General features: G+C 35.9%; 1 protein-coding gene across 2 annotated transcripts in view; it reads right to left on the minus strand.

Annotated features, from left to right (window-relative positions):
• The window catches only part of LOC106176441 (protein jagged-2), a 53,459-nt gene extending 39,500 nt beyond the window's left edge, over positions 1-13,959 (minus strand). Inside the window, exons 1-3 of one of the 2 annotated variants that reach the window (XM_087004359.1) lie at positions 13,835-13,959; positions 8,836-13,244; positions 8,407-8,706 (exon numbers count right to left, since the gene is read on the minus strand). In XM_087004359.1, the coding sequence (XP_086860485.1) occupies positions 8,407-8,706; positions 8,836-8,886 (351 nt within the window). In that variant the 5' untranslated portion in view covers positions 8,887-13,244; positions 13,835-13,959. Of the gene's footprint in view, positions 1-8,406; positions 8,707-8,835; positions 13,245-13,774 lie in introns of both variants that reach the window. The other variant, XM_013558830.2, reaches the window with a different exon arrangement.
• Between the last annotated feature and the right edge of the window lie 235 nt (positions 13,960-14,194).

Consider the following 14,194-nt stretch of genomic DNA (forward strand, 5'->3'; position numbering starts at 1 on the left):
ACCTTTAAAGGGTTTAAATTAATGCTATTTCCGACATTGTCTTAAAATCAATGTTGCTTGAAAAAAAGACAATATCCACTCAAGCATACCATTAGGAGATGCTATGTAATCAAGAAAACCACAAAATACACAGTGTATGCACAAAGCATTATTAGCGGTATACTAGCATTACTTCTATTACAAGACCACACACAAAAGTGACAAAATACAGGTAAATACAGAATGCCATACTCAGGAGTCTTTAACAGAATCAGTTTTCAATCATTCTGAAAACAGTATACCCTATGCTAAATATACTGATATTCTATATACTTTTCTAAAGAAAAAATACTGTTTTTATCTTTTAAGCAAAATTTAAGTGAAATCCATATATATAAATAATTAGCCTTTAGGATCTAAAATATGAATTTTACTTCCCCATTTATTTCAAAGATATTTTGATAAATGATATAAGGACAGCACCCAGAACAAGTTGGAAGAGTATTACTGGAAGAGTCTGTAGACAGGACTCCTCTAGCAAGCTGTGCCTTAAGGTGAGGTCTACATAAAGCACAAGTACACATAAAGGTCACTTGTAATTTGTAATTACATTTTTATAATTATAGGATGTGAAGCCAAATCACCATACCTTTCCCTAAAAAGTGAAACGTAACTGAACCAGGGGAATTTAGCAGCAGACCCGAACCATGTTTTCCAGGAATTTCTGAGTTTTAAAGCACCTGGGTTTTTTAGAGTCACCTGGCATCGGAAGGGTTAAATTTCCAGGTTTTCCTCCAGGGGTGCCAATGGCAACATGGCTAAGAAAACAATACCCAAGAAAATCCATAATCACAGAAACAGCTGCAGCAGGTTAATGTATTGACATCCAGAGTAATTAACAAATTAAAGACATGAGAAAAATCAATGGATGAGAAAAAGACAGGCTGTGCTTATCCCAGAACAGAACTTGAGAAGAAGACATTGTGTGGAATTAGAGTATAAAAGTGATCAATAATATCTGTCATATGAAATTAAGATTGTACTACAATAGTGTAACTGTAAATTGTGTTGTAAATTATTTTCAAATGAACATCACAGAGTAAATTGTAAAATACCTCCCACAATGGTCTCCAAATCAGACCAACTTTGGCCACCTTCCCCAAATCACATTACAGTTGCCATAAAAAAAAAATTGGGTAGCCTATTCTGGCACATCTAAACAGATTTTCAATACATTTTAGGTTGTTTACATGTTTTACTTTATTGTTAAAATAAAATTGTTCATCACATTTGAAGCAATAGATCCACATTTTAGTATAGTAATGTAGTGCTCACAAACCTAGTAAACTGCCAAGTTTCAAATTTTAGGCCAACAGCAATGAAAAGGTAAGTCATGTTTTCAAATTGGTAAGCATCCTGATAATCATAGTTTAGTGACGTCCATGATATCCTGGGAGTTCCAAGAAAAGAGCAATAATATAATTATACAAATTTATCCATTTAAAGATCTCCGGGATTATCTGTTTCAAATTCTGAGTATTTCCTTAAGTGTTGCTAATTTGACAACAATAAATTGATTTCCACCTGCATACAAGCCAAGGGCATGTCAAGCCACTGTAAACTGCTGTCAAGTACTTGCCTTTCCGTCACAGGATACAGGAACCATGCTCTGCTCAATAACAACTAACATTAAGCGGAAATCCATTGGTAACAGGGGGAAATACTATCCAGTGTCATTTTCAATAAATGAAAGAAATTGAAAGGATAACAATTGTTTGTTTGGGTCAAAAATGGATTTTCTACGGGTAAACGACAATTTTCTCATCCTTACCAATGGTAAATGAGTCCGTTCCAACATTCAAATTTAGTCCATGTTTTTTTTTTTCTAAAAAGTTTTTTTTTTGTAGTTATCTCTTAAGGGTACTGTCAAGAGACAAAAAAAAAAAAAATTACTGTTAAGCTCATTTTTGGATAATGGATAAATCTTCAGTGTTCACCAACTAAATTCCTAAGCATTTACACGTCATCTTACTGATAAAGTTATTATTGCAAATTTGAGGTAAAAAATGCAAAATTAGTTTCTCAAATTTCTTCTCCATCTGATCACCCACAAACAGTTTCAATGCCAATTTAAAGACACCACTAAGTATTTCAATACCCTGCCAGCAATTTTTCTTAAAAGCCTTGGTTCAGATTTTATCATTAATAAGGCAAAATAAAGCCTTTGTTCAATGATGCATTGTAAAAAGGGGCTCATAACTCCATATCAAAACATTTAGATCAAAATGATGGCACAAGATTGAAGCCCATACACTTGCTGTCAACTATGCCAATTTTCATGATAACATTTTATTAGGGATACACCTCATACCAATCACTATCTCACCTCAAAGTAAAAAGGTGATAAACTGACAATAAATGCTTCAAGGTGCCTATGCTGATACTTTGCAACGAAAAATATAAACACCGATGTTTCATAATTTCAAGGGGACTTATATTGTTTTTGATTAGCACAAAGGTAGAGGCATTACTGAATAATTAGATGCAGGAAAAACTTCCTTTTTGGTATCTGGATGATCATTAACCCTTACAGTACCCGTAAAAGATTATTACAGAAGGTGGCCATCTATACAGATCACATGGTCCAATGGTAAGTACAGATTCCAGAATAATTGTGATAACTGCTTTTTTGGTGGTAAAATAGAATTTATTTTATTTTTATGAGTTGTTTACAATGTATTTATTGTGAAATATGGATTACATACGAAGAATTGTTATCCCTTTAATAGGTTCAATTGCTTTCCTTCTTCCTATGCATCTCAAGGCAGTTTGTTTGTGGGTAGGGCACGCATACAGGTATTAAAAGAGAGCCATGGAAATTGGTATCAAAAAAGTCCAGAAATGTAATAGAAAACAATGTTTAATTCATTTTCCTGCAAATCACAAATAAGTATTAATTACTTCTAAAGATAATGCAAAATGAATACCATTCTTAGGCGTACTAAAGTGTTTTTATCATATGATTGAAAAAAGTTGAAACAAAAAATATTCTGTATTTATAATTTCACCTTAACACTGAAGAACATGCCCTCTTCAATTCACTAAATTTTCACCTTTCTGGAGCCAAAATTCACAAATTAACAAATGATCCCCCTCTACCATAAAATGAAACCCTGCCAACATCTTGTCCACTTTCCCATTTAGGTGAAAAACAACAAATAAGACAGACAAGAAGAGTTACTTAACTGTGAGAAGTAATAGTCTCCTCTACAAATCTTGGTTGTGAATGAATAAGAACATTTAAGCAGACACTCGACCATCCCCTAATAGCTAACTAGTAACATGTAGAAGGAATCACTTCTCAAAAAACAAACAAGCTGCAGGGGCATATGTTTATTAACTCTGAGAGCCAACTTGTAACTTATAGATGTTTAGATTGTGAATGAAGAAGCCAACATTTCTCATTTATCTTCAAGGGGTTTGAAGCAACAACTCCTGGAGTTCAGTTGGTATAAGTCACAGTGGGCTCCCAGACACCAAGGAGATAAGGAGGATAGATTTAGCCTAGTCCCTCTGCTGGTGGGGAGCACCAAAGATACCAGCCTCTTTCGAACTTTTCTTGCTCCAGCAGAAGAAAAACAAACTTTGTAGATGAATAAGGTGCATTATGGCATTTCTAGGCGTTAACTTTATCTAGTATATTTGTTGGTGCTATTTGATAGTTTTAACAGTTCAATTTATATAATTTCCTGCATTATCACTATTGGAATTTTGATTTTTGATATCAATCAATAATTTCTTTACATTGTTTTACATGTGAATTACTAGTACTTTACAGACATTTCAAACATCTCAAAACATACTGCTTTGCCTCTTTAATTTTGAATGTCTATGTACTGCAGTGCTTTTTAGACTTGTCTATTAATGAGACTTTCCTAGGTATCATGTTGAACTTTCAGTAAGTCATAAAAACCTCTTCAAAAAAAGAAATCACATGAAAAAGTCATTCCCCAAAAAGGAAATGTAAAATCAATGGGTACATTTTTTTCTCTTGATTCTATGAGAAGAAGATAGCATCCTTTTTTCAACTAGAAATGAGCACAGGCTGGGTTTAGAGTTCATTTAATATCAATCATGTCTTGCAGAGTGCATGTAATAGGTAAGTTTAGTCCATTAACAAGACTGTGCTTCAGAGACAAGTTTCCAGGCAGATGGTCCACTTCTCAGTTGTACCTTTAAACACCAAAGCATATCTAAAAAAAGATTTGGTAAATGTTTACTTGGAAAAACTAATGAAAATTGAAGGTAAAACATCAATATATTGCATCCAAACCTCTCAGCTATGTATAATCCAAATTTTACAGCCTTCTAATTATTCAACTCAATTTCAAATATTTCATTGTATAGAATTCCTATACTGTATCATGAAAAAGATAAAATACTACCTCTCAATACATTCAACATTTTAGCAATCTTTTTCAAATGGAACACCGGAAACACAGGACACACACAGACTTACACAAAAACAAGGAGAAACACTAAGTTATCATTCAGGAACTTGGTAATCTTCTGTTCCCAATGATAGGCAGCTTTAGATTTCCCACCATTGTGTAGGCTAAATGATAAAACAGCAAAGCATAATCTCAGTATTCCCAGTATCACAACACTGCAGACAGTTAAGACAGGATAATGGTCATGTTCACAACTGGACGAATTTACACAGGTTAAAAGTTTTATCATCAGATGGTCAGGTTGTATAGAGAAAGCCTCCAACCCCTCCACTTTGCTGATTCAAGTTAAGTCAGCCAAATCAGACAGCCTGCAGAGGTGGATGGTACTGAGAAGAGTCAACCCAATGATTGGAAATGGAACTAACAGCAGCAACCAAACACTTTAATTTTATTATCCTGATTTCATTCTCAAAAATTCCTGTGCGTGCAGACAGCACTTTCTTCTAATAATAATTCTGAAGATAATAAAAACATCTTTAAAAAATATTGCCTGATAGACTCCAGGGATAATCTATTTTTACCTGCCACATGCCAGACTGTATACATTGACCTTTTCGCCATTTTGTGGTCACAAAAATTTTATTCTGTCTGAAACTGCATATCACATCAAAATTATGTACCTTCTTTTCCAACAGAAAACTATTGTAAAAATCCAGACAAAAATACTCCAGGCCTAATTTTATTTTAAAAGAATCTGGCTAACAATGCATTTTTGGAAACTCTGCTCTTTGTATAGGTATTTTTACCACTCGTGAGAAAAAAAAAACACTCACTTTACCCTTGGGATCCTCCATTGCCAGATCATTCAGTGAATTTTAACCTTTCATATTTGAATGACAGCAAATACAAGTTGAATGAACCAAAAACTTTATCTATGATATATACCATGTTAAACACACTGATATGCTTTTAATATGACCCTAGATAGGCACTAAATGGTTTCTTATTCTGTACTATGTAGGTTCATTTTTGCCAGACTTTATACTCTCTCTCTCTCTCTCTCTCTCTCTCATATATATAATTTTACAGGTATCAGTTTGTCTTTTTAAAGCCAGACAAAATTGATAAAGCTGGTTAATGAGTGGTGACTTTGTAGACATTTATTTTTTAAACATGTTTAATGAACCTATCAGCTTAATTTCAAGGTTTGTCAGTGATCTTTTTTTTTTTTTTTTTTGGGGGGGGGGGGGGGGAAGGGTGTCATACCCACAGCTCAGGTGATTTTAGACAATATGGTTTTTCCTGGGATCGATCGCCAATTTTTTCAGTTGTCATCTCATGAAAGGGACAAATGCAAGTAAATTATTTGTTCTAATTAATGGATTCTCAAGCTTCATTTTACTTTGATCAGAACTGTTTAACCTGTTTCCTTAAGAATGAGCCATTTTTGCTATCCCCATCCCATTCCTAACCCTGATTCTAGCCCTTTCACACCAACTGTAAACAATGTCATTATTCCTATAACATATATGTTACTCATAACATCATGTTGGTGCTATCACTGTTGTAATTGTCAAGGCATTTTGTCGTCAACTTTATTTCAATTCTACATATTCAGCTGAACACTGGTGCATATCAAACATACTCAAATTAAAGTTAAAAAGTGAAACCTATTTGCATATCCCTTGCATGACAATAACAATGTTACCTCCTTATCAATGTTACTGTAAATATCAACATATTTCTGTGTTATCGTACTTCAAAATATGGCCATGAGACTGGACATGCAGATAACCAGATGATAGCCACTATCTCACCACAGCAACCTGCACTCACTATCCTTTCTACCTCATCTGTTAATATATCAGCCTTGGCTGTGTACACACACTCACAGGCACCCAGACACCACAATGAACAGAACTCTGCCAAGGTTCACTAAACCCTAAATTAAAATCAGCCTGCTATTTGTTTTGCCTAAGTGACACCTTTGTTTTATTCTAAGTCAAAATGCTGTGTTCGTTTACAGTAAAAGTGTGATGCCCTTCAGCAATAATAGAGTACCTAAGTAAGGGCAAATGATTTAATGTGAGTCGTTTTTTAAAGGGTATATTGGAACTAAGTAAAGGGAGATGTGAAAAAAAGTGAAACAGTTTCCAAGTAATGAAAACCCTAAACACCTGCCTGGAATTGCTTTCCTATTTAATTATGTCCCAGTTCATTGAAAACGAAGAAAGCCTATTGATTTCTGTCTAACGAGCTCTAACTGGATGAATAATTTAGCTAGCAAACAAAAAATTGGGAATAGGATCTAGAAAGGATAGAGTCCTCATATACCACATATGTGTAAACAATGTCCCTAGGATGTTTTCTATAGCAACCTTTTTAATCTGCAAACCTTTGGATATACCATACTGTTTGTGTACATTAGCTGATGTGAACCTACCAACATGAAGTTGTGGTCGCTCCGTTTTTGTTTACTTCGTAAAATATGACTTAATGTCCCTGTTAATCAATATTAGATATACTCTCACCTGAAGCCTTAAAAGATCTTGAGAATTTTTTCTCATGCACCCCCCCCCCCCTCCTCCAACTTCTTTCACTCTTCTTTTAATTCAGTATCATACTGCTCATTTTAAAATAGGTCAAAGTCTTCCTGCATAACAATTGCTTTACCAAAATAAAATTTAGGAGATCCAGAAACCACAGTTTTTCAAATAACAATTTATTACGGTTTGGTGGTATAGCAAACATGACTTGCAATGTAATCGTTTCAAGCTTCCAAAAATAAACTATGTAGGGTTAAATCTAAAAGCATGGGATTTGCATTTACAGGATAATTCCAAGAGTAAAGTTCAGAAGACACTAATCCGTGTTTTATCAAATTCTTTTGTTAGATATCACTATACAGGTATGTTCCTCCAATGTCAGACACAATGCAAATAGAAAACACAGGACTTTAAAATGCTTAAATCAGAAAGTTTTTCAAACTCTCACATAAGAGATTCCGAAACAAAGGGATTTCCTTTCAAATCCTTTAATTGATTGACTGAAGTTAAGAAAACAAATCCATATACCTATCACTAGCTTTTCTTTTCCTGTTTTGCATGCGGCAAATCTACCATTGAATTTCTTCATGCTGTAGACTATGCAAACCCTAATCAAACAGCAGCTATTTACTTTCGGAAGTACTCCTGTCAATTGGCCAAATAAATTTAAAGTAACAAAGGAAACAACACAAAACATGTGTCACTCTCTCATAGAAATTTGCCACATTTGCTCCATTTTCATTTTACTTCACTGGTCGAGTGAATGAATTTTCTGCTAAAATAGCGAGATGCTAGGGGCACTCCACTATTGTCTTCTATTGTTACAAAGAGTCACTTTTTCTGTTAAGGCATTTACTGTGGGCCTTTGCTATACAAAACTACTCAATGCAACATCCGTGGGAAAAACTTGCTGCTATGTTCAACTGTATAGAGACTCCTTTACTTTAACATCTGATATCCTACAGTTAAAGCCCTGACCACTTGAAAACTACTATTCAAAGAAACCCATGCAACTGCACGTTTTCAAGTGGAAAAAACACATATCTATTCAAATGCATTAAAAAATATGTGCCAGAATCATGAATGTAATTTGTTTGCTGAAATTTGAGGCGAAAGAATAACAAAATGTGTATTTTAGGAGTACAAGTATCTCATTCTCATGAAAATGACCACTTATTTAGCTGCTGAAGTGCCTTTAAACAAGCCGTGTCATTGAAACAGTTATATGGAGGGGAAAATAGTAGGATACTATTTCTCCGTGTTAGACTACCTAGAAACTTGTCTCCCCGTGCAAACATACTTGGTTGACCTTTCTCCATACTTTTTGACCCTGAAGCAATGGAAGTGTGACCTGCCGTCGTGGGAATTTTACGCTCCACCGATCGCGCCTGTAAAGAGCTCATCTTATCAAAATGATAGGGGAAACTTACCGTCCAGGCGAAATCAAAGGGCAGGCGTGACGTTCGCCTAGCGTCAGTGTTGTCAGGGTGGAAAGTAAAAGTATTCCCTCCAAGAACCGCACTTGTAGTATTTCCAAACGTACATCGTCCTTCTGGCGTGATTCTTGCTTGGTATTCTCTAAGACATACACGAAAGTAGGTATCGCACTCCTCCACACACGCGCCGTCCGACCCCCGTCGGCCGTCGCAGCACGAGCCGTTGGCTATCTCCCCTCGTGCATTGGTTATACTTGTAATTTCCAGTTCAAAGTATCCCGATGCGTTACAAACCTTGAGAAGAACAAGACAAAGGCAAAAAGTTAAACACAGCATGCTTTTAACGAAGCAGAACGAGCGTGGGAAACTTTTTTCTTGGGATGATCGCTACTCTACAACGCATTTGGACCACTCATCATTTACCTGAGCTCGAATCGTATACAGCGCTAGGGTCAACAACACCGCATAAACCATGTCCTACACGCTAAAGTCTTCCTTATTTCCTCTCCGAGCGACATAGGCCGAGTACCGGCAATTTTTTCACGTAATTTTCGCATGCAATCCTCTGTTTTTCAGTATGAAATCCGCGCTACTGTTGTACTCCAGCCACACGAACATAGCAATACTACGAGCAGTACTACATAACATCCACTGCGCATGCTCAAATCAATTACAATGATCAAAACGATTTTGCGGCTGCATATCTGCACTAAAGTGGCGTGTGCCAGTGTGTCTGTCGCCAATCGAGTAAATAAACCACAGTAAACTGCAAATCAATAGATTGCCTAATTAAATTACACTAATTAGGAAATATGTTAATAAATTTTGCCAACTGAGTGTGCTGAAGTAGATTTAAGTTAACGGCAGCTGTACTTCCGATTAAATCCCCTTCAATTGATAAACGGTGCTCAGACTTGAAACTAATAAACCCGGGACATGATATAAAAGCGTTCTGAAATGGCATGATTCAATATTTAGGCAATAACCAACGAGCGGCACTCCTGTGATAAACAGATGATACCACGCCAAATCTGCGATGCAATGTTTAGTGATGGTGCGATATCGCCTCGGAGCTTGCTGCCCACGTGGCGCACACGCTTGAGCATACGCCACTTTTGCTACCAGCTTATTGGTCGCCAGCAAGCGCACGCACGGCAGTGACTGACTAAGTGCTGGCAAGTTCGGTGCTGGTGAATATTTTGTAGCAGTAAAGAATGTTTGTAATATTTTCACTGTAAAAGAACAACAGTTGCTTTAAAAAGAATTAACAGGAGACTTTGTATGTAGGGTGGGTTTTTAATGACATTAAAACAATTTGATTAAAATAATAAGTGTTGAAGAAAGCATTTCACAGGATCAGAAATCTTGCAATATACAAACTGAAAATGTTATTCTTTTCTCTTTTGGGTCAAAAAGCCCTTTGTTTTCTAAAAAATTCTCTAGAACTTGACTTATTTTTAATATGCACTGGAATAAATTAAACTACGACTTTACACTTCCCTTTTGTTTCTCACTTTTCACAGAAAACATGTCAGAATGTCGTGTTAAAATTTACAGTATGCTTTTTTTTTGCAATATTTCGAGAAGATTTTTATAATAGACATTCGACAGCGGGAGGATATGGTCTCAACTTTAAACAAGTCGCATATTTTCTGTAGGAGTCAAATGTCATCGGCTCCACCTACTTGTACAGTGTGATTCGTTCTATTGATATTGCGGGCGAGTAAAATTACAAGCTGGTGCGACATTTGAATGTAATTGTTGTATTTTTTAATCTAAGTTCGGTCACACCAACTGTGCACGTTAATTATTGACCTCGCCCAAATGGAGTGTGAAGAGCAAGGGTGGGGTTCCTATATGTGTCGGCAGGGAATAAGGAAAACACCCGACGGACCATGCATATTTATGAGTACATTTTATCAGTATAATTAGCTATCACAAAAATTGACAATATTTCTTAGTCAAAAATATTTAGTAAATTCAGGAAGCAGAAATTTACATAATAGCCACATGAAACGTTTTTGTAGCTGTAAGATTTTGAATTGGTCAAGAAATACAAAGTTGGTAAAATTAGTGAATTATAAACATTGCCAGATATCACATGCACGGAATCACTAAAGTACATGACTGTACACAAGAGCAGACATATGGCATAAATGTTCGAATTTTTCACTTGATCCGACGCAAAAGGCTTCAATCCAACACCCTAAATTTCACAGGAAATCACCAAAAACCCTTACAGCATCGGATTGCCGTTCCCGGTTTTACCAGGTATAGAAGATTCCCCCTCCGTACTCTGAAACTCAAGGTGTGACTCCCAGAACTGTCTGCATCCCTCCAGGGAAAGACCAGCCGACTAGGAGACAACTTTAAATCATTACCCTTCTAATGAGGTTATTTTCTATCATAAATGATGCCCGGAAAGATGTCCATCACACGCAAGCGACGTCCTCCGAGGTGACACCTTAACAATAAACCAAATTAGAACTTTGGGCACATCAAAGTTGCAGTAATTAAAGACGAGTCTCCTTCAAAATCTGCTAATGTAAGGTTTTCTTTTGTATTTGGTTTAATAAATGTCACCAGGGTGTACTTTCTTTGACAAATACGACTATTAAGCGTTCTAAAACCCATTTTGTCAACGCAAGATTCACACGGATGAACAGTAATGAGTCCATGGGAATATTCTGAAGGAGTGCGCCTTGCAAAGCGGAGAAACGGGCGTCTTCAGGCCCCGGGCTTAAACCAAGGTAATACGACAGAAAGATAATCATCCCAGTTTTAGTTCTGACAATTTAGTGTCAATTAAAGGGCAGTTCAAAGTGTATCATTAGTTTATCATTAATCGGTCTTAAAACCAAAGCCGACCTTTGTATGCGTTTCAACTTAATATAAAGAAGTAGAAGCGTGGAAAATATACATTTGATCATCTATTTTCTGGCTCTTGTTTTCTGTACTGTTAACACTAAAAAAAGCACGACAAATAAAAACCGAGATCATTTATGTAAATGCAAAAGCTTCAACCAAATTTTAATGTTAGGAATATCTTACTCCGCCAAAAACCAATATACCGAAACGAAAGACACAAAGTTTGATGCTTTTTTTTTCTTTTTTACTCAGAACGTTTTTTTTTTTATCATATAATGATAACCATACGTTTGAAATACGGCGTCATTCACACAAGTTTCATTTCGAACTGTAGCATAACTGCATTGTAGATAAGAAGAAATCAATAGTTTGTTTCCTAAATAATGAATACGCAAAATTTTTGTTCACAAACGGTTCATTGTGAGCGTAAAAACAGAAGAAAAAGGTGGGATACCCAGCTCTCTCTATCCCTTTGCTTATCTGTTTACATGTAGTGTTATGACTTGGTTTGTCCCACCCTTCTCAAACATCATTTGTTTCGCATAACCCGCAAGCAAAGCTGGTTGTTTTTTCGTCGTTTTATTTTCCCAGTCTTAATGGAAACCGTGATTGTGTAGCTGCCACTCCTTTTTGAATCGCCACTGATGACTAAACCATTGATCTTTTCTGTTGCGTATTGAACGCTATAATACTGAAGAGCCCATTACCTGTGTTAAATCTTCCGCACGCTCCTTTGAGATTGGACCCCTAGAACTTATTGCGCTTTACCTGTCATTTAAGCGCAATTAAGAAGAGGTTGCCTGTCTTTTGACATAAAAAATATACATGAGACTGCTCCATTAACATGTTGCATGCAACTTTCTGATTATTTATCAGTACTATAGATCCGTTATCTGCACCTAGCCTGAGGAAGGAAAGGCACTGTTAAATTCCATAATTTGGCATTTAAAAAAAAGGATGAATGAAGAATTACACGGAGGGCCACCCTACTGTATTATAGTACCAGCAGTTTGCAAGTAATGGTGCTCTGGGTGTGAATGAATGCAAACAATTTAATGAAATCTTTTGTCAAAAGAAATTTCAATTCCCACTCTAAGAAACAAATCAAATAAACTTCAGAGGTAGGAGTTTCAGAGCACCTCTTCCAAAGTAAGGAGCACTGTGTTAAAGAGTTAAATCTTAAGCACGTTTCACACATTATCATACAAACTCAATTACATAATAAATGTGTTAAGTCATGATAAAAACAAGATTTTCTAACTCCTAAAGACACAAACACTATAAAAGAAGGAAACTGGTAAGACACCAACTACTCTTTTGTCTACAAGATAAATTATCTTATAATTTCTGTATATTTTTGTCATAAAATGTAACCATGCAGATCATTTTCAGAACAAGCAAATTTTCAAGAAGTTCAGTGGTGAATTTGACACTTAGTTCATAGTACACATATGAAATTTTAATGAAAATTTTATCTACCACTCTTATGAACAGCTAGTTAGCCTATTAATTTCTTCCAATGCAATGGGGCAGCATAAAGATCTTTGATGATATTAAAAGGCAAAAAATATTTGTAGACTGACATACCAGCTTAACTCTCAAAAATATTTATCATATCATCAGCATTTTTGTCAAATGCAAATTAAAACTCCAATTCAAATCAATCTGTGATGCCTCATAGCATGCTTTATGTAAACACATTAGAACAAGTCGGATGCATGTAACACTGGCAATGATTCAAGATAAGAGTGGTTTAAAAACAGCATTATAATGCCACCGTTTTAGTACAGTAGCATACACTTCCCCACCAGCATAGTGTGACCTAGTCCCTGACCCATAGCCTCCCCGCCAATATTTCTCACTTCCTTCTCTGCAGTGGTGCAATGTAACAAACGTCCTCTCTATGGACCCTTGCTGATTTTCCCACAGGACACATAACCAACACATCCATCAGTTTGATATATCTGAAAAAATTTAATTTTTTGAATATAGAAAATACTGCGTATAGACAGTTGACTTCTTTGAAGGTATGATTCAAAACATTTACTGTTAAATTGGTCATTTGGCTTTTCTTTCGTCTTTTGTTTGTACATATTTTAAAAATTTATCTCAGATAATAAAAAACTTCCATACGGTAATCATAAAAACAAAATCTCTGCAGAAAAATAGACAACATCAATTTTTCCTAAGGGCTCAGACATGTCACAATAAATGGGTTTTGATGCATATAATCTCAACTCTTTTTTTTTTCAGTTGCTAGAGTACTTTGACACAACTTGATCACAGGGTATCACTTCACTAAAGCACCGGTTCCTATTTCAGCCTTCTGTGAAATAAATCAACTCCCATCACCAGCCAAGCCTGAATAATATCTCAACCATGGCATTGCTTTCAAGTTTAATAAGCCACAGAGCCCCATTGTGTTAGATATGTCATATCAGAAAACACACTCTGTCTTCTCCAGGTCACTCAACAAGAGTTCTTCTCTACTTACCCAATGAAACACCATCATTGTGTTAAGCCATTTCCATTTCTAGTCATGGTAATGGCTTACTTTTTTCTTAAGCATTGCTCATGAATTTTGGTCCTTGTTACACATGGAACAGTTCCTGATATGATCTCTACAGCTCTCCTGAACTGATTTATCTTTTGTACTTCATGCTGCCCCAAACAAAAAAGTTGTGAAAACAGATGAGGTGCTACCAATCACATGGAATTTTTTCTTCTTGTGTCAAGGATTCAACCTAGAGCCTAGGGGTAGTGTCTAGAAGCTGAACACCCATGTCATCACATAGTCATTTCTTCACATCCTTATTTGGCAGCATCAGGAATGCCACTTTTCTCAGCAGATATTATTGTTCATTTTGTGGTAGCAGCTGCACCCTGACATGTACCCATTTCTATCTTTTCATGT

This window comes from Lingula anatina, chromosome 2, assembly GCF_051362555.1.
Source record: "Lingula anatina isolate TDL-2025a chromosome 2, LinAna3.0, whole genome shotgun sequence".
Lineage (NCBI taxonomy): Eukaryota > Metazoa > Brachiopoda > Lingulata > Lingulida > Lingulidae > Lingula > Lingula anatina.